This window comes from Berghia stephanieae, chromosome 7 (genome assembly GCF_034508935.2).
Source record: "Berghia stephanieae isolate SIO BIC M18660-M18661 chromosome 7, UCSD_Bste_1.3, whole genome shotgun sequence".
Taxonomy (NCBI): Eukaryota; Metazoa; Mollusca; class Gastropoda; order Nudibranchia; family Aeolidiidae; genus Berghia; species Berghia stephanieae.
Window position 1 is genome coordinate 59,976,401 of NC_088366.1, and position 25,130 is coordinate 60,001,530.

At 37.1% G+C, this 25,130-nt stretch overlaps 1 protein-coding gene and 1 long non-coding RNA gene across 8 annotated transcripts in view; one reads left to right on the top strand and one right to left on the bottom strand.

Moving 5' to 3' along the window:
- The window catches only part of LOC144977578 (exosome complex exonuclease RRP44-like), a 30,140-nt gene extending 12,510 nt beyond the window's left edge, over window positions 1–17,630 (bottom strand). Inside the window, exons 1-15 of one of the 3 annotated variants that reach the window (XM_078922946.1) lie at window positions 17,566–17,630; window positions 13,780–14,051; window positions 12,992–13,054; window positions 12,440–12,534; window positions 11,834–12,015; window positions 10,417–10,487; window positions 9,801–9,956; window positions 9,131–9,295; window positions 8,755–8,877; window positions 7,797–7,934; window positions 7,154–7,300; window positions 6,297–6,413; window positions 5,895–5,996; window positions 5,140–5,204; window positions 51–135 (exon numbers count right to left, since the gene is read on the bottom strand). In XM_078922946.1, coding sequence (XP_078779072.1) covers window positions 51–135; window positions 5,140–5,204; window positions 5,895–5,996; window positions 6,297–6,413; window positions 7,154–7,300; window positions 7,797–7,934; window positions 8,755–8,877; window positions 9,131–9,295; window positions 9,801–9,956; window positions 10,417–10,487; window positions 11,834–12,015; window positions 12,440–12,534; window positions 12,992–13,054; window positions 13,780–14,004 — 1,734 coding nt within the window. In that variant the 5' untranslated portion in view covers window positions 14,005–14,051; window positions 17,566–17,630. Of the gene's footprint in view, window positions 1–50; window positions 136–5,139; window positions 5,205–5,894; window positions 5,997–6,296; window positions 6,414–7,153; window positions 7,301–7,796; window positions 7,935–8,754; window positions 8,878–9,130; window positions 9,296–9,800; window positions 9,957–10,416; window positions 10,488–11,833; window positions 12,016–12,439; window positions 12,535–12,991; window positions 13,055–13,779; window positions 14,052–17,524 lie in introns of all 3 variants that reach the window. The other 2 variants (XM_078922945.1, XM_078922947.1) reach the window with 2 other exon arrangements.
- A 307-nt stretch (window positions 17,631–17,937) lies between these two features.
- Window positions 17,938–22,219, top strand: LOC144977579 (uncharacterized). Of its 5 annotated transcripts, none has more exons than XR_013646337.1 (3): window positions 17,938–18,436; window positions 21,149–21,255; window positions 22,098–22,219. It is a non-coding gene; the product is annotated as an uncharacterized LOC144977579 (long non-coding RNA). The 5 variants fall into 5 exon arrangements; XR_013646338.1 differs by lacking the exon at window positions 17,938–18,436 and adding an exon at window positions 18,443–19,081; XR_013646340.1 differs by lacking the exon at window positions 17,938–18,436 and adding an exon at window positions 18,443–18,724.
- The last annotated feature ends 2,911 nt before the right edge of the window (window positions 22,220–25,130 follow it).

Sequence of the window (25,130 nt, forward strand, 5' to 3'; positions counted from 1 at the left end):
AAGCTGAAGCTCAAGGAGGATTACAAATAGAAAATATTCTCAGGAAATACCTTAGAATCGATGATGCTTTTCATGAACTCTGTTTTGACAATTTCTCCATCTTGCGTCATTTCCCACAACACAGAAAAGGCGAATCTGTAAGGTAAGAATGATCAATAATTGCTGGGCAAAAATTCATTCTTCTCTCTGTCAAGAAGACTAAAGTGTGATACATTACTCACTGGATTCTAGCACGCTCTCTGGAGCAGCCAAAAAGCCTGCTAGAATCTGAGTGTGTTGAAACCTTTTGAGGGGTCAACGATCAAATTCGGTCCAGTAATAAAGTTTGTAGATGCGTGCATATGAATCTGGCAACAGGGTGGCTAGATGGTGATTCCCAACATCAAATGACCGATCATTATGCCCTAGCAGGTTTTATAAATGGCATAAATAATAATTTGAGTCATCGGGTGATAGAATTACCCTTAATTTATGAAAGGTTTGTAAGGTACTCACTCGTATATCAATCTGTAAAAAAGTTTTATAACTTTTAGATTTGTCAGTAATACCGTGTTCCATGGGCTATACAGACCAATTTTGACCTCCGTCCTATTTATAGAATATATTCTCAGATTGTGAAAAAATAATTATGGCTAAACAATTCCCCCCCCCTCCCCCAATCACCTTTCTCCAATTTTTTAAAAAACGAAAAAGAGATTTACTATTTCAATTCTGAATTGTGTGTAAATATGAGAGACTGTAGCATCTACTTTACTGGAAACAACAAACAATGAAAGCAATGTGTAGTGAATTTTATAAATTTAATGAGTTCTCTCGTGTTTACGTTTTTGTCTGATCTGGCGTGTAGAGTAGTCTTGCAGTCAGCAGTATGTGGTAAGTCTTAGTAGTTCGTAGGAAACGGAGATCGCCACACATGCCCCCCCAAACACGGACTAGTCATCTTCGTAGTACCGAGGTCGTTTAATGGTACGTCCTGATCGAGATAGCTTCTTAGTAGGCACTACGTTAGTATCATCAGAAGCAGTACGGAAGTTTTGTATGTTTCTGTTCGTATTCGGTGGGCGTCCACGACGAGGTGGGGTGGCAAGGGAAACTGGTTGCGTAGAATCGACAAATGCAGGTTTAAGTCGGTCAATCGAAATCCGTTCTGCTTTGCCACCAACATCGATCAGGCATTGTTTATCTCCAGGGGTTATGACAACATAGGGACCTGTATACGGCTTCTGAAGGGGTCCTCGGTGGGTGTCAACACGGATGTAAACATATTTTGCTGACATCAAGTTCTTGGGTAAATTTGTTTGATGATAGCCGTGATGATGTGTTGGCCGTGGTGAATGAAGGGACACGTTTTGCCGAAAGGTTGCCAAAAAGTCTTTAGCGTGGAAGTCTGAAGGATGGTCGGGTATAAACTCTCCAGGGATTGTTAAAGGTTCTCCGTATACTAATTCAGCTGGAGAATGACCGATATCATCCTTAGGTGAAGTTCTTAAACCAAGCAGAACCCAAGGTAGTTCATCCACCCAATTTGGAGTTATTAGACGAGCTTTGAGGGATGATTTCAAGGACCGATGAAACCGTTCAATCATGCCGTTGGACTGAGGGTGATACGCAGTTGTGTGATGAATCTGCACACCAAGTTGACTGGCCATCTGTGGATGTAAATTGTGAGCCCCTGTCAGAAGTCATATCAACAGGAATACCAAACCGCGAGATCCAATTGGAGATCAGGGCTTTTGCACATTCTTCTGTTGTTGTGGTTTGTAACGGTATTGCCTCAGGCCATCGGGTGTTCCTGTCAATTATAGTAAGGAGATGGGTGAACCCCCTTGACTGAGGTAATGGTCCAACGAGGTCAATGTTTATATGTGAGAATCGCTTTCCTGGGACATGGAATGTTTCTAACGGTGCTCGTATATGTTTTTGAATTTTCGAAGATTGGCAGTTGTGACATTGCTTAACCCATGCTGACACTTCTTTCTTAAGACCATGCCAGATAAACTTCTTGCTGATAAGTCTGACTGTGGCCTTAACTCCAGGATGTCTCATATTGTGAATAATTTCGAAAACGGTCTTCTGAAGTTGGTAGGAACGATAGGTCTTGGGTAGCCAGTTGAGATGTCACAAATTAACTCTGGACCCGAGTCAACGGATGTTTTGACGATTTTGAGGCTTGTTAATGCAGTTTTGTAAGCCTGTATGTCAATGCTATTTTCTTGGGATTCTGCCATAGCTTGATAGTCGATGCCAATTGAGACTGAGTTTGTAACTGCTCTTGAGAGACAATCTGCGACAGTGTTGTTTTTTCCAGAAATGTGTCGGATGTCAGTTGTGAACTCGGATATGGCAGATAAGTGCCTTTGTTGACGAGCTGACCATGGTTCAGTTGATTTGGACATGGCATGGATTAATGGTTTATGGTCAGTAAAAATAGCGAATTGTCTCCCTTCAATGATGAAACGGAAATGACGGATGGCTAAGTGAATACCAAGCAACTCCCTATCAAAGGTACTGTATTTCTGTTCAGGTTTACGTAACTGCCTGCTGAAAAATGCCAATGGTTCCCAATTACCTTGATGATTAAGTTGTTCAAGGACAGCGCCCACAGCTTGGTCGGAGGCGTCAGACGTTAAAGCGAGGGGTGAGTTCAAGCAAGGATGGGCTAACATTGTAGCGTTACTTAGTGCATTTTTACCGTCAGTAAAGGCTTTCACCATTTCTTGCGTCCACGTAAGTGCTTGACGTTGTTTTTTGACTTTCAAAGCACTATATAGGGGTCGAAGTATTTCAGCTAGTCTCGGAATGAAACGATGGTAAAAATTCAACATCCCGAGGAACTCTTGAAGTGACTTGATGGTTTTTGGTTGTGGAAATTGTTTAACAGCCTCAATTTTTGTCGCCATTGGGACAGATCCAGAATGCGAGATGTGATGGCCAAGGAAGTTAAGAGATCTCACACCGAAAAGACATTTCTCAAGACGGATAACGAGGCCTTGGTTTCTAAGTCTTTCGAATACGATTTTGAGATGTTCCATGTGTTCTGCCTCAGTTGAACTTGCAACCAGAATGTCGTCTAAATAACAAAATACGCAGTCTAAATCTTGTAAAATGGAGTCCATTAAACGTTGGAATGCTTGTGCTGCATTTTTTAATCCAAATGGCATTCTTAAGAACTCCCAAAGGCCGAAAGGGGTTATCACTGCCGTTTTTGGGACGTCTTCTGGAGCGACTGGAATTTGGTGGTATCCTCTGACAAGGTCGATCTTCGAGAAGATGATCTTACCGTCTAAGTTTGCTGTAAAATCATGAATGTGTGGGACAGGATATCGATCTGGTATAGTAGCATCGTTAAGTCGACGAAAATCTCCGCAGGGACGCATTGTGCCATCAGCCTTGGGGACCATGTGTAATGGGGAAGCCCAAGGGCTCTTTGATTTTTGAATTATGCCCATTTTCTCCATTTCCAAAAATTCTTTTTTTGCACACAAGAGTTTTTCTGGAGCCAGGCGACGAGCACGTGCGAATACTGGGCGACCTTTGGTTGTGATGAAATGTTGCACGCCATGTTTCACAGTTGCCGTTGAAAATGTTGGTTGAAGTAGTTCTGGATAGTTATTCAATAATTTTCTGAATGCATTGCAGTTCGGCTCGAGTGGTGAGAGTTTGGCGTTTGCGCAAACTGAACTTACTGAACAAGGTACGTGCGAAAACGTTTCAGCGTCGATAAGGCGTCGACCACGAATATCCACAAGCAGATTATGATGACGTAGAAAATCTGCTCCAAGTAGGGGACGTTTGACATCAGCTTTGATAAGTCGTGCATTGAATGAACGCGATCCAATACGTATGTTAGTTTCGAAGCATCCGTATGTTTTTATTGTAGAACCATTAGCAGCTTGTAATGCGAGATCAGTGGAACCCAAGCTTTTGTCTGGCACAGAGGCGGGTGTGACAGATACTTGAGCTCCAGTATCTACTAAAAAACGTCGGTTTGAATTTTCATCGACGACGATGAGTTGGAGATTTTTTGATGTGGGCGCGTTGGCTGAGTAAGAATCCGGGTCGACAGCAGAATTTACTGTTGACCCGGCTTGGCGTTTCCCTGGTTCTTCTTGTTTTTCTTAAATGAATTGAAGAGTTTGCATGTTTGTGCACATGACGGGCATTTGAACCAAACCGTTGATGGTACCAGCAGAGGGAATCTATTTCACTGGTCATGGTTGGTGTGTCAACTTCACAAGTAGTATGAGAAATTGAAAAGGAGTTAGAGTTTGAGTGAGCAGCGTAGAAAAAATTGTCAGCTTCTCTGGCAAGTGCCCTGTAATCATCCAGGTTGGACGAGTTTGCTAATTGAAGTCTGATGTTTGCTGGAAGTTGTCTTAAGAATAACTGTCTGAAGAGCAGACAGGGCTTGTGTTTGCCGAGGAGCACTAACATCCTGCCCATTAACTCAGATGGCTTTAAGTCGCCCAAACCATTCATGTTGAGTAGAGATTCCGCTCTCTCTGTTTCCGAAAGGCCGAACGCAGACAGCAGGAAGTTTTTCAGTATTTCATATTTACCTTCCTTGGGTGGTGATGATAGAATAGCAAGGGCTCTAGTTGCTGTGTCTGAGTCTAAGGCAGCCACTACATAGTAGTACTTTGTTTCATCGCTTGCTATATCGCGTAAGGCAAATTGTGCCTCGCTTTGTGCAAACCACGCTGAAGGACAAGTGGTCCAGAATGTGGGCAATTTCAATGCTACGGCGTCGATAGACATGTTTATTATTATTATGTTCTTGTGAAGAGTTGAACTGGTAAATAGTAATAATAATAATATATACCTATCTCTTAAGTTGTTTTAAGTCGGGGTCACCAATGTAGCATCTACTTTACTGGAAACAACAAACAATGAAAGCAATGTGTAGTGAATTTTATAAATTTAATGAGTTCTCTCGTGTTTACGTTTTTGTCTGATCTGGCGAGTAGAGTAGTCTTGCAGTCAGCAGTATGTGGTAAGTCTTCGTAGTTCGTAGGAAACGGAGATCGCCACAAGACAGAGATAAGTTATGCACGAGATATGAACTTAAGTTCTTCGTAAAAAACCCCATTGGTTTAAGATGATTGAAAGGAAAATAACTGCTTATGTCATAACACTAACCTGTTGACTTTGCTTCTAAGAGAACATAAATTAGAGCTGAGTAGGTCAGGTACCATGTCAATTCGCTGTGAAATTAAAACTTGACATTAGAAAATTACAATATAAATTTACTTTTTTTTTCTTGTAGACAAATAAAAAAACAAACAAAAAAAAACCTGATGGACCAATGATAAATATATGAATTTTTTAACACTAAAAGTTGCTTGGAGTGGGTTTTTTTTTTTTTTTCGGAGGGAGCGGATAGTCAATTAGTATTTAGAAAACATTTAATTTGGATCTTTCAATTTGCTTTTATGTACAAAATATATGGAATGAAAAAATCATAATGAACAGATCTAATTTGATGTATGCATACGGCATTCTCTGTGACTTTGATGTCAACACATTGTATGCATATGGATTTCTCTGTGACTTTGATGTCAACACATTGTATGCATACGGCATTCTCTGTGACTAAAATAATTTAAAAATAAAATTCCTTTTATTCATCCCATAGGGGAAATTTGTCTCTAGGGTCTGTTCCATGGGAAGACTGGAATGACTCAGGCGTCAGCCACAGTGCAGCACCGAAAAATTGAGCTAGTGCAAGGTGACTTGCTCAAGACCACACAGCACAGCGGGTAATCGAACTCAGTACCTTTCGGGTATGAAGCAAAGACCGTACCACTGAGCCATACTGCCCACACACACACACACACACACACACACACATAGACACACATCCATGAAACAGAAAAAAATCGATGGGGTCTCACCTTGTCAGTCAGGTAAACAGTAGTTCCTCTGTTTTCAGCTTCTTTATCTAATGCATTGCCAGGCTGAATGAAGTGAGAAACATCTGCAATGTGTACACCGACCTGATCATAAAGAGAAAGACAGAGAGATAAAATAACACATGAATTTTTTTAAAGCCCTCGCTATAATAAAAAAAAATTATGAAAAAAAAAAAATACTTCCTTCGACTAAGATTGTACAACATAAAAAAAAATTAATTAAAACATATTCAATGTTATTAAATAACACATGAATGAAAAGCCCTCGCTAAAATATAAAAATTATTCTTAAAAAAAAATACGTCCTTCGGCTTAGATTGTACAACATAAAAAAAAAAAAAGAATTTGTACACATATTCAAATGTTATTAAGTACAAAGCTTGCCTCCAAATTTCCATTATCCAAATCCCTACAATGGAGAGCATCGTCAATATCTGTACATCCAGGAGGATCAACACTGCATACATTCAAATGACGTAGATCTCTGCGTCGCTTCAAATCCTACAACAGAAAAAAAAAGAAAACCAATTGAATAATCAATCTCTCCTTCCTTCACAAAAAAAAAAAAAAAAAAAAAAAATTATCACAATTTCAGTAAATTTGGCATGATGGCTGATTGGATAAGCATTGCATATCCAACCAAGAGACCAGCTGTTGTCATTTGGGTTTTTTTTTCTCGAGCAAGAAACTTAGCCCAAATTTCTCACTATCCTTTCTCAGGATAGAAGTCCTTTGGAGCTTAAGGCGCATGGAACCAGTTTTTATCCCAGTTCACGCGCTCACAGCATGCATAATATAGCGGGATAAGCTGCGCTTAATAAATGTGCACTATTATTATTATTATTATTATTATTATTATTATTTCTACAGTGCGAAATGGAGAATAGCAATTGCTTGCTATCCTTTGGATAGGTTGGTTTAAATCAAGACCTTATACTGGAAAGACAATTTTTGTTCAATGTTGATCTTTTTTCCAACATGATGACATGAGTGATCGAACTTAGTACCTTTCGGGTACGAAGCAAAGACCGTATCACTGAGCCTTGCTGCCCCAAATCAAATTTGGTGCATTTAAGTGGAGCTTTCATTTAAAGAGCATCACAGAATCTAAATGACCTAAGAGACCTGTATATTGCTGACTTATCAAAAATATACTCTCTTCTAGAAGGTTTTAATGTGGAAAATGAATTTTACAAGACCTACATTAATACTGATTATGATCAAAGCAAGCACAGACTCACCTCTTCTTTCACAGTCCAGGGCATTTTAGGTAGGAAGCTTAGGACTGCCTCTGAGAAATTGCTATGTGGGACATCATGTTCCAAAAGAAGGACTTCGTTTTCAGTTTCTTTATCACCGACTTCACCAAGACATCGAACAAAGTGTCCCTGAAATTGAAATTGGTGAAACTTATTTATTAACTCGTTATTCACTACGATCCCAGAAGAGAATATTTAGAATGACACTATTCATCTTGAAAAATAAAAACATTCCTTTACACTCATAATATTATGCAATATTACAAATTATGATAGATCTATTATTTTAATGCATTAAAAACATTATGTTCCCTGTTGTATTAATCTGCCAAGGATGTCTGCGTGCATTGTGAAGTAAATTTGTTGTGATGATTATATTATTATTATTATTATTATTATAAGATTCATATATTTACATGCAATGTTAACCACTGAATGCTTTCCATTTTGTGAGATTTATTATCATTATTATTATTATCATCATCCTCGTCGTCATCGTCATCATTATTATTATTATTATTATTAACAAGTTTAACAATTAGTATTTCACCTACTAAGCAAGTGCTAAAACCATTATAAAGAAGGATGAAATGTGTTTTGAAAAGACTTAGACTACCACACATACCAACGGATATCTGGAGCTCCTGGGCCAGCTGTCAATAGCCACGATAATCCGCTTGGAGCTCAATGTCTCTGCCTGTCTTGTCTCAATTCTCACCTTTGGAATTTTTTTGTCGGCTGGAATGAACAAGTGTCTTGTTCTCTGTAAAAAAAAAAGAAAAAAAAAAATAAGTTTGAAAGATTCAAATTACATTCACATCTCTCCAATCCGAACTCCTCTGTTCACCTCTGTTCCCAGCATTTTGTTCGGATTACACAGAGTTATCTTGATAGTGGAATCATTTCCTAATGCGTACAAATAAAAATAAAATTTAGCGCAATATCAACTAAACATGCTCAAAGCGATTTACAAGGGGTCCCTGGTCAACAGCAACATTTAACATGAAGGACGGGACAAGACGCCTGTTAGGTGAAATTACAATTTTTTCGGACAGAGACATCGCTGTAAACGGCCAGGTACTCATTTTACACGGGAGTATGGTGAGAGAATTTGAGTAAAGAGCCTTCTCCAAGGACTCAATTATGCGTCGAGCGAGGCTCGAACCCAGGACCTTCCAATCCGAAAGCGAGTGTCATACCACAAGACCACATAGCCGCACAAATAAAGAAAAACCAAATCTATCCCCAGGCAACCTGCCCAGATAATGGAGACATTCAGATTGTAGAGTCTTGGATTAGAGAGATGCAACTGTATATTATTATTACTTACCATAGTAAACTTGACTCAAGTCTCATTAGGGTATATTGGCATTTACAAAATTATCTGTCATATCAGGTCTTAGGAATAGAAAGGTTACATAAAAACCCCCCATCCTTTCCCCCAAAAAAATGTTCCGCTTATGGGACAATCTACTTGCTGAGTTGAGTGAATGTAATTTTTTGCTTTTAAAAACCCTATACCGCCATGAGATCTAAAAATAAAAACCTAAAAAAAAAAAAAATAAAAAAAAATAAATACTGACCTCTTTTATGATGGAAGGCTGTAAAATACCACAATACTGTCTCCAATTTCTCTTGATGATCCCAACAACTTTTCCTGTAGGCTGTCGCAATTCTTTGGGAACAAGATTTTCTAGGAGAGATTCCTATAAAGAAAAAAAAAATGAATTTAAATATAAAAATACATAATATATGATATTATATTGTTAAACCATAAAATAATTGATATATAAATATATGTATTTGTTATGCCCTAGCAATGGTTGCAAGGGACATAACTCGAACGAGTCCAGAGTTGACATGTCTTCCACAGAATTTGAGTACATTATTGATCACAACTGCCAATCGAATAAGTCTGACTTGCTCTATTCAAATTATTATACTGCTTTGTTGACTTACATTATCATTATTTTCTCTGTTCTCTTCATCCTCCTCATCTTTCACTTCATCCTCCCTCAATACGAGAGAGGAGGGGCAACTCCATTGTTCCTCTGGTAACATTTCAATAGCAACCACATCGTCATTGACAGCCCGATTTAGGTTCTGAAGACCTTGTACGAACACCTGTCGAATCAATAACAGCAAATAAGTCACATACACATTCAACAAAAAATAAATAAAATTAATTTTCAAAAAGTAAGATAAATTAAACCTAAATCCCTAGATTTGTTTTATTTGATTATTTTTATTTCTCTAAAGCGTGTGACAGTGCTCTTGACATTATTTATTTATTGAGCTAATATTTCTCACTCCTATATTCTGTGCCGAAAATATTAATTAATCAATTTGCATACACAAATAATAGTAATAATAATAATAATAAGAAGAAGAATACTAATAACAATAACAATAACAATAACAATAATAATAATAATAATATAATAATAATATAATAATAATAATAATAATAATAATAATAATAATAATAATAATACTAACAACACCAACAATGGTCATCATCATCAAGAAATTGTTAAAAATAAAAATATAAATTGGAGATTAGTGAGTGTTTGTACTTGGACTAAGAATGGAAATCAAACACGAGAGTGAGTGATATTGATAAGCATACCATGGTATCCTTGTCCCTGACACCAACATTTGCTTCCAAGTAGTTTTCCCTGCTAATATGTAAAGTTCCCTGTAATATTTTTCCTATTCTTATCCCTTTCTGGATCTCTGCCAATCCAAGATGCTCTGAAAATAAGGCTTTTTTGTCATCAATATCCTGTAACGATAAAAAAATAAATAAATTAAAAACAAAAAAAAACATATCATCTTTTAATTTGATAGGTTTTAAACTATGGATTGTGAGCACGCTTGTACTTAAAATTTAGGTGTGTTGGGCGGGGGGGGGGGGGGGGCAGAGGGGAAGAGATGCAAAGATGTATTTAAATTTCTTTTCCCTAATGTTTTTTAAAACCTTCTTTTGATGGACCACCAATTGATATATCAAAATATAAAGTCGTAATGATAAAATTTAGTAATGAATCAAACATTGAATAAGCCCAACAAATAAATATTTATTTAAAGATAAAAGAGAAAATTAAACACATAAATGAGAAGTGTTATTTTTATAAACAATTACTCCTATAAATTATCAATCATCTTCTTTATCACACACTAAATCTTATTTGTAAAATTAATCTGACTCAAGTCATGTATTCACAACAGTTACAACATCTTACTGTTTTATTGAGTGGATTAGCCAGCCTGTCCACGAGAGATTGGTTTGATAAGCTCTTGACATATTCATGGACTGAAATAATAAAAATAATAAAGAGTTTATACTTTTAAAAAAAAGAAAAAGAAAGAAAGGTATCCTGAAAACAGGATGCCCTATTCATCCAGCAATGATAACATTCGCCTCAGAAGCAAAAGAGTAAAAGAAAGGGTAGTGATCCTGGTACAATCAAACTTTTTCTCTGACTCCACTCCTTCCCCTGTGATCATCCACCGATGATAACATTTTCCCAACAAGCAAAAGAATAAGTATTGATCCTAGGTACAGTCAAAAGGTTTCTCTGACCCCACTCCCTCCCCCATGACTATCTAGCAATAATAACATAAAAATCGCCTCACAAGCAAAATAAGAGGTACTGATCTCGAAACTTTTCTCTGACCCCACTCTCTCCCCAATGACCAACCAGCAATGATAACATTCGCCTCACAAGCACCAGTTCTCTTACATTTAATCACTTAACACTTCTCAGTTGAGTGATTCCACAATATTACAGGGGGCAGTGTGGCTATAATAAATGTGTTACAACACATAAAACAACAACGAGTCAGCTAGTTTCAGAATTTTAATGTTTGATAATAATCAACGTTCCATCCAAAAAAACAACAATGGCCGATTGCCGGTCTACCCTTACGCCCACTACTCTACAGTCATGCGCAAGGCACCAAATAAGGGAGGTAACAATTAGATTGGTTTGAGTATTTTCAACAGTGGCTCAGCAGTACAGTCTTTGCTTCTTACCACAAAGGTACCAAATTCGACTACCCGCCTCGTTGTCTGACCTTAAGCAAGTCACCTCACCCTAGCTCACTTTGCGGCGCTGCACTGCGGCTAATGCCTGGGTTATTCCGGTCTACCCTTGAAATAGACCCTAAAGACAAATTTCCCCTTGGGGATGAATAAACGGATTTTAATTTTAATTCAATTTAAAAGAATAGGCATTGATCTCAAAAAACGTTTCTCTGATCCCACACCCTCCCCCAATGACCATCCAGCAATGATAAGGTAGCAGGGTCTGAAAGACCTGGTAGAATGTACATTGATAAAGAATAGTATTAAATTTAAAAATTAACAAGTAACTGCAAGCGTTTTTTACTTTTGCAGATCTCATGAGAGACTCCAGCCAAATGAGCATTATGGGTCCAAAGGACTATTCTAAAAGTAGAGATATAGAATCAGAAATAAGTCCAATACAATTAAAACTTAATTCTCTCGAGTTGATATGAATGTTGTTTTACTTTCATTCATGGTGAACTCGAAAAGGGTATTCAGTTTTCAGTTTTTAAGAACTGCAGCAACTGTTATTGCTCTCAGACTGATTTGTAATATGCTTTAAAATCCAAATAATAAAAAGGGTTAAATACTTGTAAAGGCATTCAGTTTTTCTTCTAATCTTTTTTTCCTGTTGTCTGCATCATTGGTCAGAAGAACAACATCAATCCCAACGTCTTTGAGGTGGTTGCTGTACCATGAAGCAGCGTTGCGGATGGCCCTGTCATTACGATCATTCGCTGTCTCTTTTGGTTGTCGTTCAACATATGTATGCCTTTAGCAAATAAATAAAACAAAATGTTTTGAACCCTTTTTTTGGTTACTAAATTACAGAGTACAGGCAAAGGGGGGAGAGTAGGGGGCCAGGAGAGAAAATGGGTTATGTTTACGGTATACATTTTAATCATTTAATCTGCTGAGGTAATCCTATTAAGTAAAAAAAAAAAAAAAATCATTAACAATAAATCAATAGGATTTGAAAATGGTTTCATTAAATTGCACTGAAGAGCACCTATTGATTACCTTTAAGATATCTGGTAAACCTGATGAGGTTTGTGTTTATAATTAATGTCTTGCTCACATTAATGAAACAATTTTAATAGAGCCTTTTTTTTACTTTATACTTTATGATTTAAATACATTTCCCTAGCCATTCAGACATTGGATGATCAGATAAAATAGTAAAAAATAATCATTACATGTTGAATTCATTACAAAATGTGTGGAAACATTTGGATGACGTGCCAATGATGTCCTTGACTCTCCTGTAGATTGGGGCACTCCTGTGTTTGACCTGTAAAAGTAAACATTTGAAAATATTCTTTGAGATTTCTTGACTGTGAACAAGTCTGAGTAAAACTTGAAGCTGTGAAATTGTCTTTGATATTAGATCATGCCGTATTAACAACAGATAAAGACATGAGCACAATGAAAGTAATGTTTCCTCTAAATAGAACCATGTGACTAAATATATGGCCAAGTGAAAGGCATTTCCACTGAAAAATATTAATATGCTGAACTATTTATGTTGAATTGCTAGAGACTACAACTACATTTGCATTGTATCGTATCCATTGAGATGCATGAAGCACTTATTGCCCCTAATGCAAAATAATTATAGCTAATCATATATGTGACAGAAATTTCAAATGTACACATACAAACACACACACACACACACACACACACACAATTTTTTTTTTAATTCAAACATTGTGAATATTCAAGGTCTAAATTTATTGACCACAAACCTCATTTAGGACAATCTGTAAAATGATGACATTTTTTACAGATGGATCTTCTAAAACATCAATCTGAGGACAAAAATAAAACAAAATTAACATAAATATTTCATCATCAATTCTACTAAATCTGAATTGTTAATTCTTAAAATGAAATGCTTTGACATTTCCAGCAAAACTCATCATGCCACATTTCACTTAAGTAAATTGCCGATTAAAGAGGCAAAAATTTACTGAAATTTTTATGTGCACACATCAATTGACCCCTATATTCCAGTAAAAAGACACTAGATACTTCTTTTTTTCTGTTTGGCCGGTGATTAGAAAATACTGAGGTTTTTTTAAAATATTGAATTCCATAAATATACAAAAATCGGCAACCTTGTGTAGAAAACAAAAAAAAAAAGTTGAGAACTAACATCAGATAATAAAATAAATAATATTCCCTTTAATCATTCCATCTGGGAAATTTGTCTTTAGAGTCTATTCCAAGAGAAGACTGGACAAACCCAGACATTAATTCGGTACCACCAACTGAGCTAGAGCGATGTTACTTGCTCAAGACCACACAGCACAGTGGGTACTTGTACTTGGTATCTTTCAGTATGAAGCAAAGACTGTACCGTTGAGCCGTGCTGCACCATTAGAGATGTCAGAATAATAAAGCATATAGAGAAGGAGCAAATCCAATTTTCCTAATGGTTAATAAATATTATTATATCGGTGCATGAGTTTTAATTAATCTTAATTAATTAAATTAATTTTCAAGCATAAAGTCATTCACGACTACCACAAACCTGGTGAAGCACAACATTGGTATCAGGGATGATATAGTGAGGTTTGGTAAAGAGACTGCTAGAACTGATGGGATTTTCCTCCAGCCGATCTTTGTCTGACGGTTCACAATCCTTGTCACAAGCCAGGGAACCACAACTTATGTCATCGCGGAGATAATGCTCCCTTACAATCTTGATCACACCACCATTCTTCCTTTTCTTGATGAAAACTTTATTTGTCAACATGGTGGTAAATTGGGCAATGATCCCTTCATTCAAAACCTAGAAAAAGACTGAACAAAAGAAAACTCATAATCCATTGATTGACACCGATCTGTCAGGACTGACGTCATAAAAACAGAAGTGTCATGTTAAAATCAGAGGAACATTTCTGAGAAAATCATCACTGAAAATTAGCCGACAGGCTTTCTCCTGCAATCTTGATAGCCGGCATGCCTACCACAGCAGGCAATCTCCTATGCATGTAATAAAAACTGGATGTCCATCATAAACTAATTTAAGCGGCAGTAGGGGCACATTACAACTCAAATATCTTTACATTATACAACTTTGACAATACTAATAATGCGGCCGACCATTGGTAGCATGTTTTCTATACATAATGTCATAAAGGTCAAATTTTAGGAGCCTATGTGATTTGATTTATTTAAAAGACTTATTCTTACTTATAGGTGTAAGTGATTAGCAGTCTTTTAGGATCGATAATCTTTAACTCCTGTGTATACAGATTTCCAGCAAGCTTCCCATATCTCAAGCCCATCCAGTCTAAATTCTTCCATATACATGACATGTATGTTCACCCTCCTTATGTCCAGTACCACTAAAAGCAGTCACGAGAGAGATGATGATCGGGTGAGAATATCGAGAAGGGGCGGTGGCTAAGCTAACCCTACCTGTTGGTTAGTACAGGGTTGAGAATAGCGAAAAGGTGCCACTACCTCTATTCTCACCCGGATTGAGGTCGAACGCTTTTCTATTCTCACACAGGGTGAGAGCTCGACTTTTTCTATTCTCACCCATGATGAGAATAGAGGCAGCCTTTGTTTCTCTATGACTAATGGTTCCAGAGATATTTCTATGTTTCTGTTGAAATTTTTAGTCAATTTGACAGAATCTGTGATCGCACTGCTGCCTCAAAACCAGCATCTCGCGGCGATCTGGGAAAGTTTGGGTTTTGCAGTCAACATGACCCACTTATTGTTTTCAGTAATTTAGTTTCAATTAAAAAATAAATGGCAAGTTTTCGGTATCATTTTAAAGCTCAGAAAATAAGCTTATTTTTATATAATTCATTATTATGTATGGAAAGTATTGAAAAATTTAAGGTTAAAGTTAAATGAAAATGGAAAAAAAAAAAAAGAGGTTTTTGTCCTAAAAATAAAAAGTGGGGTTGCGGTTGATGACGAGTGAGTGAGTTTTTCAATTTTTATTAAACTTGACACGAGATTATCTCCAATTAATTGTCTATCGATGTATCATGTATAATTAAAATGTATCCATGATTTAAAAGTTCTTATAATTCAAAAATTGAAAAATTTTTACTTCATTAGCTTTCTGAGAACGAAGTGGCAATTAGGACCCGAATCTGAATTGCTTCTCGTGGCAATTCGGACTCTTGCCACAATGCGCCTGCGCAATCACAGGAAGTGTCGGAAGTGGACGATGGGTCGAAAGTGAAGCGTGGTAGGGTGGGGGGAAGGTGCTCGTTCTCAGTTGTAAGTTGTCAGTCGGTAGGAGGGCGAATGAGCGAGCAAGTCACATTTTAGAACTCCCGAAGATGACTAACCTTCAAAAGCGGTGATCTATTATTCTCCTTTGTCTTACTTTTTCTTGGGTACTTTTTAATTGTAATTCTAGAACTTTTAACTATCCAATTTCTCCCTTTTTAATGGCGCTGATAAGACCTAAATGTGTTGCAAGCGACTTAAAAAACAAAAACAATCTAAATATTCGTGGTCTTTGGGAGATTACAATTGTAGTCGCTATTGTTAACGTTAACAATCAATTTGCCCTCGCATAGATAAAAGAGTGTCTTTGTGTTGGAAGATTTATTTGATTTGCCATGAGCATGTTGCAAAAGGTAGATGCATGACATATCTACAATATATATTTTGCCATTTGTGGCCGCGAAAAAGTGGGGGGAAAGGAAAATAATATGACTTTGGGCTTTCAGCGTTTTATTTAAAAGGCAGTATGGGTCGGGCTTTGACAAAAGGCAGAATCTTAATTCTTTTTAAATTAAAAAATGCTATTTTATTTCTAAATATAAAAATAGAGGCGATTCTTGGCGGCAAACCATACAATAGAGCCACTGGGGTAGGTGCAGAGTACCGTCTAATACTAATATTATTAGATAATACTGAACTAGGTGCCAATTAATAAAATAAGCACTGGTTGAATAGGAGAGAAAATTAATGATCAACTGGTAATGGGATTGGGGAGTAACCAGCGACTTCTCAAGTAGACGATGGGGGCAACCATTAACATCTCCACAACCCACAAACGACCGACTGGGTGGGGATCCTGACCTCCCATAGCGGGCAGGGAGGTACATACTGTGTCTTCTATCCCTTTATATCTGTTTTCCAACATGCTTTCTGTCTTTGTCTCGGAATGAGATTACTTGGTTTTGTCCTGGCACTGGCCGGAATCCTGGCTGGGAGGGAAACAGTCAAATGCATAGTTATTGTTTTGGGAGATGATATTTTTTTCCTTGTAAATCATCTCTCTGTTATGTATTATTATTTTTATTTTGAATGTATAATGTAAGCATTTGAGTGTGTTCCTCTTTGTTGGATTTTGTGCTTGTGTCTGGATGAGACGTGTAGGTGATTTCAAACTAAGTACATTGGTGGTATGCTCTTGGAATCTACATCTGATCCCTATTTGTTCTCAGTTCCCCTTTGTCTTATTTTTTCTTGGGTGCTTTAATTGTAATTCTAGAACTTTTTACTATCCCATTTTCTTCCTTTTTACTGGCGCTGATATAACCTAAATGTGTTGCAAACGCCGTAAAACCCTTAAGAACAAAAAAACAAAAACAAACAAACGACCGAGGCGCTGGACGCAGGGGAGAACATGGTGATACGAGATCAAAGAGAAAAAGCCGCCGGCTCTTAGGTTGTGGAAATGGTTGTTGGGGGGTGGGGGGGAGAGTGAGAGTGTGTGTGTGTGTGATTATTCTGTTTTTAATGACTTAGAGATACTCATGTGTGTGTGTGTGTGTGTGTGTGTGTGTGTGTCTTTACGAAGACCGAATTGTCACAGGAGGCACTTCACACTCAGGGTCCGAATTGCCATGGGAGGCAATTCAGACTCGAGTCCGAATTGCCACAGGAAGCAATTCTGACTCGGGTCCGAATAGCCTTTTCCTTCTGAGAAATACAATCTCAATCAGGAATTAAGAATGAAACACACCGTTAGTGTTAGAAAGCTTGTTTTGTGCCCTTTAACATGATACCAAAAGTAGTCACATAGGTTCACAAATAACGCCATGGTGACCAAAACAGTAGAGGGCCAAAAATGAAGTTCCAAAAAAACGAGTTTCACCTTACAGTACAGTGAGCCTACCGGCGGCCACTGAACTTGAACTGGAGTGAGTTATCACGACAACTTTTATTTGGAAGTTGAGAGGGGCGACCTGGTCGGGTCATCTGCTGTTGTTTTGAAACTGATGTAAAGTGCTTATAAGTTCTATTTGCCCAAACTTGAAGTCATTGTAGACAGAACAATTTACAAAACAAACCTGTTATAAAGTATATGTACCACACGTTTTTCAACGTTTACCTTGCAATTTCTTTGGAATTGAACTGAATTGCAAAGGAAGAGCAAGAGGCAGGTAACAGTTTTTGCGGTTACCATAAAAAAGAATTATGACGTTCAAAATATAGTTCGTTATTTTATTAAATGAAATTTAATACAGTGGAACCTCCCGATTACGACACCTCCGAATAGCGACAACCTCCTGATAACGACATTGGCCCGTGGTCCCGATTTTTTTTAAGATCAGTAAAGAAAACCTCCAAATAACGACGGACTTTTTTGATAAAACCTCTGAATAACGACATCATTTTGGCGATTTTCGGCAGTTCTCGTAGATATCTGATACTAAAAATATCGAGTATGAGTACTCAAAGTTTATAGAACAGTAAAGGAAGGTGCCCCAAACGTAAACAAGGTCTAGAAGCACGTGGCAGACCACATGTTCCTGTCTTGACAGCTCACGTTCCAATGTAAATTATAGAAAAAAATAACCTTTAAAATTTGGCTGTTATGTGGCAAAAGAAACACATATTCATAAATACTCGATCACGCGTCAAATAATATCTAAATATTGATTTTTTATTAAACAAATCGTAAAATTTATCAAAAATTACTGTCGGTCTATTTTTAGACCACGGTCAATCTCATTCTCCAAAATCAATGCGCTTGTGTGAACAAAACAAGAACTATTTGAAATCTGGTTTTCGGAATAATTTAGCCATATACAAAGAATTTAAATAAATAACTATTTTATTTGTACGTATTTGTTTTTAACTGACTGAGTATTATCTACAATTTGAACGACAAAAACGGGAGACCTGTTTTGTGCGCAACGTTGTCCGGCTGCTAAAGTTCCTAATCACCAGAAAAGAATGGCAGTCCAACTCATGCAAAGGTAAGATGCCAATTTCAGTGTTTGAGTTTGTAATTTGTATCGATTGGTTTTGAGAGAAGGAAACGATTTAGTTCAATGTTAATCCATAATAGCGTTCGGGTATTTAACTTTGGATGTCTCACCGGCATAATTTTAGAATGCTTTGTTTATTTGTTTTCATTTCACTTCGCAATTTGACTGCTGTCAGTCATTACAAATTACAGTTACAGTTACAGTACAGCTTCACTCGCCGATTCTCACTTACAGAGTTTACGTTTCCTTCACTCATGTCTGCTTCATGCTCATTCAGTGAGTGATTCGAATACTACTCTGTGAGAGAACACACTTTTCGTAATTTATGACATTTTATGGGTAACGTTTACAGTCTAGAACGTGTGTCAGTGTCAGCGTCAGTCATAACTTGACCGAAAAACAAAACAGAAAGGAACAAAAAAAAGAGCAGACACCCCCCTCCTCAGTAGTTGAAATCTCAACAAAAGTTGTTTTTTTAAATCCTCATCTTTCGTGGCGCGTAGCTTTCACCGCTTGTCATATTTTATTGACTCTCGCTCTTTCCTGACCTGATAATAATAATAGATTTCGAAACAGTCTTCATTCTCTCATTATCTATTCATGACTGGAACTGGAAAAGGAACAAGACAAAGGGTCTCTGCCACCGATTTTCAATATCTTGTGTTGTTTGAGGGATTTAAGTTGGTAGCCGTTTTTGCCACATAAGACTTGTTGTTATTGTTTTTGCTGAGAGTCGATGGGATAAGGAATGGCAGAGAGGGAGGAAGGGGTGAAAAAATGAGAATGTCTGGGAAAAGAAAATGTCCCACTCAACCCCTTCTCGCATCTTTGATATTTGGCAGGTGTCAAACTACATGTATGACGTTTTGGATCTTCCAAGCCGTTTCGCCTTATTTGGTCGGTAGCTCTGTGAAAGAAAACATACAATTGTAAAATGCAGGGAGTGCGGTCTGATATTTTCGTCGTCGCTATGATTATTCCCAGACAGGGTCTGCCAATAACGAAAATTGGTTATTCCCAGACCGATAGAGGAAAAAAAAAAACAATATTTTTTTATTTAAAAAAAAAATAAAAACAATTTTAAGAAATTCATGCTCAGAAACGGAACAAGGCCAAACAAAAAAGGATAAAGGAATAGACTCGCTCCAAAAAAAAAAAAAGATTTTAAAAAAAAGGGGGGGGGGGGGGGGGGGGGGGGGGGAGAGCGATTGAATGAATCTGTGCAGCTAAAATGAGCAACGAGTTTCCCTTGGCTCAAGAGGAATGAAAATGAAAAAAACTGTGTTTAAGTTTTTGTATGAGTGTTGTGGGGGTCGTGGGGTTTTGTTACAGTTTTATACTTATAGATAGAATGCGGTTGGCCAAGGAGTTCACAACATTGCCATCCGGAAGTATAACGGACCAACACACAAACTCTGTGTAACCATGAACTTTTATAGTCTGGTTAATACAGTTTAGTGAGAACAACTCACAAACGCGGATGGCAAAAACAATAACAAAGGCCTGAGTGACGTCATCTGCATACTATCTATACACATCCCTGTTAGTTCAATCTATTTTGGGGGTAATGATCAAGTGGGGCCTGGTCCCACAACTCTTTACGGATTTACCTTGGATTGAAATGAAAACTAAACCTCTCTGATTACTTTAGATTACCTAATTTTATTTCATACGTTTTTTTATGAAGAAGAAGCTTTTTAGGATTTTGTAATTCATAGGAAACACCATGATATGTGACATGATGTCTTATCTAAATTTTGCCTGAGGAATGATAAGCCAACAATTTTGAAAAGCTCTCTCTATTGATCGAATTATCAAAAATTTTATTTGTGATCAGATATTTTATTTGACTTTAAAGTGAAATCTAGAGGCATTAAAAAATATTCAATGTTTATTAGACTTTTCTTATGTGATCAAAAAGTTAAATACAGGAAATACTGATCAAATGAGTTCACCAGAAGGTAAATAAAAGCCCATTTTTTAAAAGCTAATCGACATTGGTTATGTAATCTTGCCTTCATGATCATAAATCTCTGATAAAATTAGACCTGACACAACGGTTTTAGTTTTAACAACCTAGTGGTATCTGAGTTCCAGGTCCATTATGTTTTCTAATGTTTTTATTGAATATAAGCAAACCATTAAGAAATAGGTCATGTCTATATATTCAACATTGAATGGTATTTCTTCTTACATTGAAATAAGTGGTTCTTTAGAGTAATAAGGCTCATGGAACTGGAGTTATTCCTGTTTCTGTAACATGAAGCAACAGACCTTAAATAGTGCTTGATAACTTTCTTTAAACAATAAATGGTATTTCATCTTACTTTGAAATAATTGGTCCTTTAGAGTCATAAGGCTCATGGAACTGGAGTTTTTCCTGTAACATGAAGCAACAGACTGTAACAAGTGCTTGATGAACTCTGAATAAGTTGCACATTTACATTTTACTTGTAGAGTTAGATCCAGTTATTCATTCAAACATTGCTATCTTAATTTCAAATTGGCATTTAATTAATAATAATAAATATAAAGTTAAATAAATCCAATGATAATAATTGATAAAATAAGATAATTATAACTTTTATTCATTGGTTGGTCCATATGAATTTTACTTTATGATTTTGTGTGAGATGATATTGCTTTTTATGGGACCATGGGAAAATGGTTTAGGATGCCATGCTTATCTTTTTTTTTCAGATCTAAATAACATTACAACAAGAATGAGTCTCTGCATTCCTTTAATTGTTCTGGAAGCATTGGCCTGCCTATACCATGGGAATTAAACAATTTATATTCAGGAAGAAGTATCATTATTATTATTATTATCATCATCATCATTGAGTCATATCCTTCAAGATTATCAAAATGGCTTTCATTTGTTACTGTATCTTATAGAGTTCCTCATATATCATTATGGACCCTTCTATGTTTTTTTAATGGAATTAATGTTTTTATTCTATATTCTTCATAAAACCTCTCAGCTTTATTGACCTACCAAGTATAATCTAGAGACTAGAGAGCGGTGATTGAGAGAACAGGACCATATTTTGCTTTCGAGCGTTTCTTAATTTTAAAAGCAGCTTACTGTAGTTTGTAAAGATTTTAAAAAACTTTTTTCTAATGACAGCGTCTAATACACGTTAAAACCAATGCATTTCTATCCCGTTGTAATTTTTGGCAGTGGTATCTCCATTTTAATGGTATTGGCTCCTGTTTCTTTATACAAATGCCCTGTGAGCTTGTTATACACTCGAAAGAAACATTTACATAGGGAAGTCAAGAAGAATATAGCAAAAGAAACCTGCTTCCTTGGTTATGAATAAGAAATTTAAAAAGAAATAGGCAAATATCTCTTTATCTTGTCTACCATTTAACTTTCTAATTATTTTTAAAAGTTTATTATATCCTTTTCTATATTTATAATTTAATTTATCAACAAGATAAGAGTACTGATGAATCTATTTATGTAGCTGATTTGTAATGGTAGTAGAATTTGATAGATGGGACCATGTGATGTTGCATATCAGAACCTTTCTTAATCAAAGCTTTTGCTAAGGCTCTTAAATCACAGATTTAAAAAAATGGAACTACACAGTTTCAGTAATAATTATCAATTTTCTTTATTTTTTTTCTTTCTCTTTCACAGGATGAGAATACAAGCATACCTTTATAATGGAGAAACATCTTATCTATATTTTTAAAAATGATTTTCAGTTTGAATAACATGAATATGAATGAAATGACAATAAAAGTGATATAAATTTATAATCTGCTTTTAATTTATTTCGATTTCACAAGTTGTGTTATGGCCCTCAGATACGGCAGGACGGGTGAGACTGAGAACCAGTCCTCACAATAGCACTAGAGGTCTTGTATGCAAGATGTGATTTCCATTGATGCAGTTTAAAGACTGTCCTGTTTTATTCATTCTGGTGCACGCTGTAGGTTTTTTGGGGTTTTTTTTTTGTTTCTTGTTTTAAAGAAAGATTCTTTGGGCTTTTTTCTTCAATCTAAGACTTGATTGAATTCTGACTCAATGCAAATCAACTTTGTTCCAACTCCAACTCCTCAATTTCAAATTACAATGAACTTGTGCGCCCTTCCTTCTCTGTTAACCTACAGGTTATTGGATATGTAAGTTTAATACATTTACGTCTACCACAATGATAGACTAGCAATTTATCTAAATATCTTGCATTCGTCTTTTGTAATAACTTTTCATTCTGGGTTACACATGAAAGTTAGCAATGCCGGGTTACAAAAGTATTTTGATATTAAAAAGATCATCATCCTAACATTCTAATCTTAATCTTTGTCATCTTACTTTTTTTTTTATATGTTGCCAGGTGTAAGACTTATTAATTTTGCAAGTCATCATCATCATAGCTTGTCGCACCAACACCAAACTCACTCCACAGCATTGGGGAGCAGACTCTTAGGTCATGGTCAGTGCAGCTGAGCCCATCCTGGCATTCTCTAAGGATGTCTGCTCTGGGCATTCACATGTACACAAGCTAGTCTCAGCCAGCCCCCACTTTTTCATGCCACCAGTTGTTCTCACAAGTTTTGCCCGTGCTGTGTTCAGTGTTACCAATTCATTCCTGGGGAGCTCGGTTCCGTAGGACAGTTCTTCTCTCGGATCTCCAACAGCTTCATTTGCATGATTGTCCCACTCTGTGTGGAAATCCTGTATACAGCTGCATGGTCAGGGTTGATGCTTTCTTCCGTCATGAAGCTCTTTCTCGACTTCAGTCTACTTTTATTGGGCTGTGGTCATGTTGGGGGTGCCTTGGGTCCATTTTCTGTTTATATTTCTGGGCTTTGGAAGCAGTGGCTCTTCGAATGTGGGGAGGTGCAATGCCAGCCAGCCGATGGAGGACTGGAACTGCAGTCGGTTTCAAGTTACTCTAATGATCCGGCAGGTGTTATTTTGACATGGCAGGATCTTACTCAGACTGGTGAGACCTTTTCGGCTGTTGAATAGCAGAGGGCTAGTATGGTTGTCCTGACTGTTTTCTGATCTGCTCCCCGTGTAAGTTTTTCTTCTCTTTTCTTAGGAAGTTGTTTCTTTTGGCCACCTTTGCTTTTGTTTTCTTTGCGTTCTGAGAAAAGGACATTGTGCGGTTTACGGTAACACCGAGGTACACGGGGAATGTGTTGTTCTCCAATATGTCCCCATTCCAGGAGATGTTCAGTTTCCTGTTTTCTTTAGACTTGGCGGCTCTTTATATGGAAAGCACACTCTTGAGTTTTTCCTGGGTTAGCATTTTGTGAGTTCTTTAAATGTGGGCTCAGAGAGTGGCTCCAGGACATCCGTTAGTCTCTCCTCAATGGTCTTGAAATCAGAGGCCTGGGACGCGAGACACAGATCATCAGCATATAGAAACCCCTGGATGTTCTCGAACTGAGGTTGGTCATTGGTATAAACGTTGAAAAGGATAGGTGCAATTACCGATCCTTGAGGGAGTCCGTTCTTTTGTGATCTGCTTTTCTTCCATCCATTTCCACAAAAAAGTGATGGTTTGACATAAGGGATTTTATTATTGCAACTATTTTTGTGTTACGAGTTACCCTTGCAACCTTTAGGAGCAGTTTCCTGTGATTTACTGTGTCATAGGCAGCTGCCAGGTCCACGAACACAGTTCATGTAATTTGTTTGTTCTCGTAGAGATGACTGATCCTACCTCAATGGCGATTGGTCCGGATTGTGATTTTGGTATGGGGTTGCCGACAGTTTTTGACATGGCTGGAAGACACAAATGCAGGGTCTGGGTTGTAACCTGTTCTCCAGCGAGCGCTTGAAAAGGATGATTCATGCGTCATAGAAGAGTGTCAGATTATATTGGTCAGCCCATTCCTCAACAGTATCTACATCTTCGTTGTTCTCATTGTATCCCCATTTGGTGCTGTGGCTGTTAAAGTCACCTATCACAATCATTGGTTTCTCACTAGTGGTGGATGTAACTGGCCACTTGAATGGCGTTGGTGGAGGTTTGTTGACAGATATCACATTGAAGTGTCTGCCTTCAATTCTGAGAATTTCCACCTCACTTACTGTCATGTCCTGGTTGTATGTCACTATTGATTTGTCTTTGACTTTGATGTAGTTAACGCTACCGTGAATGTTGCTTTCATGTTGTATGACTAAATGCATGCCAGGGATGTTTAGTGCCACGGTCTTGTGCGTCTCTTGTAGACAGAGTTGCGTCGCTGGAGGCCGATTGCTACAACACACACAACACCAACATTTTGCAAGTATCTTTAACACTTTTACCATTAAACGATGATATTGACAACAACAATAATAATAACTATTATTATTATTATTATTATTATTATTATTATTATTATTATTATTATTATTATTATTATTATTATTATTATTATTATTGTTATTAATAATGATATTAGTAGTAGAGGTCTAGTAGTAGAAATAGTAACAGTTGGACCAAGTACATAAATATGAATATTTATACAGCGCATTTCAACAGATTCAGATAGCCGTGAGCAATGCGCTTCACAATGTTTCATATTTATCCCCCCCCCCCCACTTCAACAAGCCGTATGGAACCATATTTCTTTGTCATACAGCCTGTTAAGCGACCCTTGTGTACTAAACCTGTCACTACCCGTCATTTCTGTAGCCAGATACTCATTCAATCGAGTGGGGTAAGCGGTA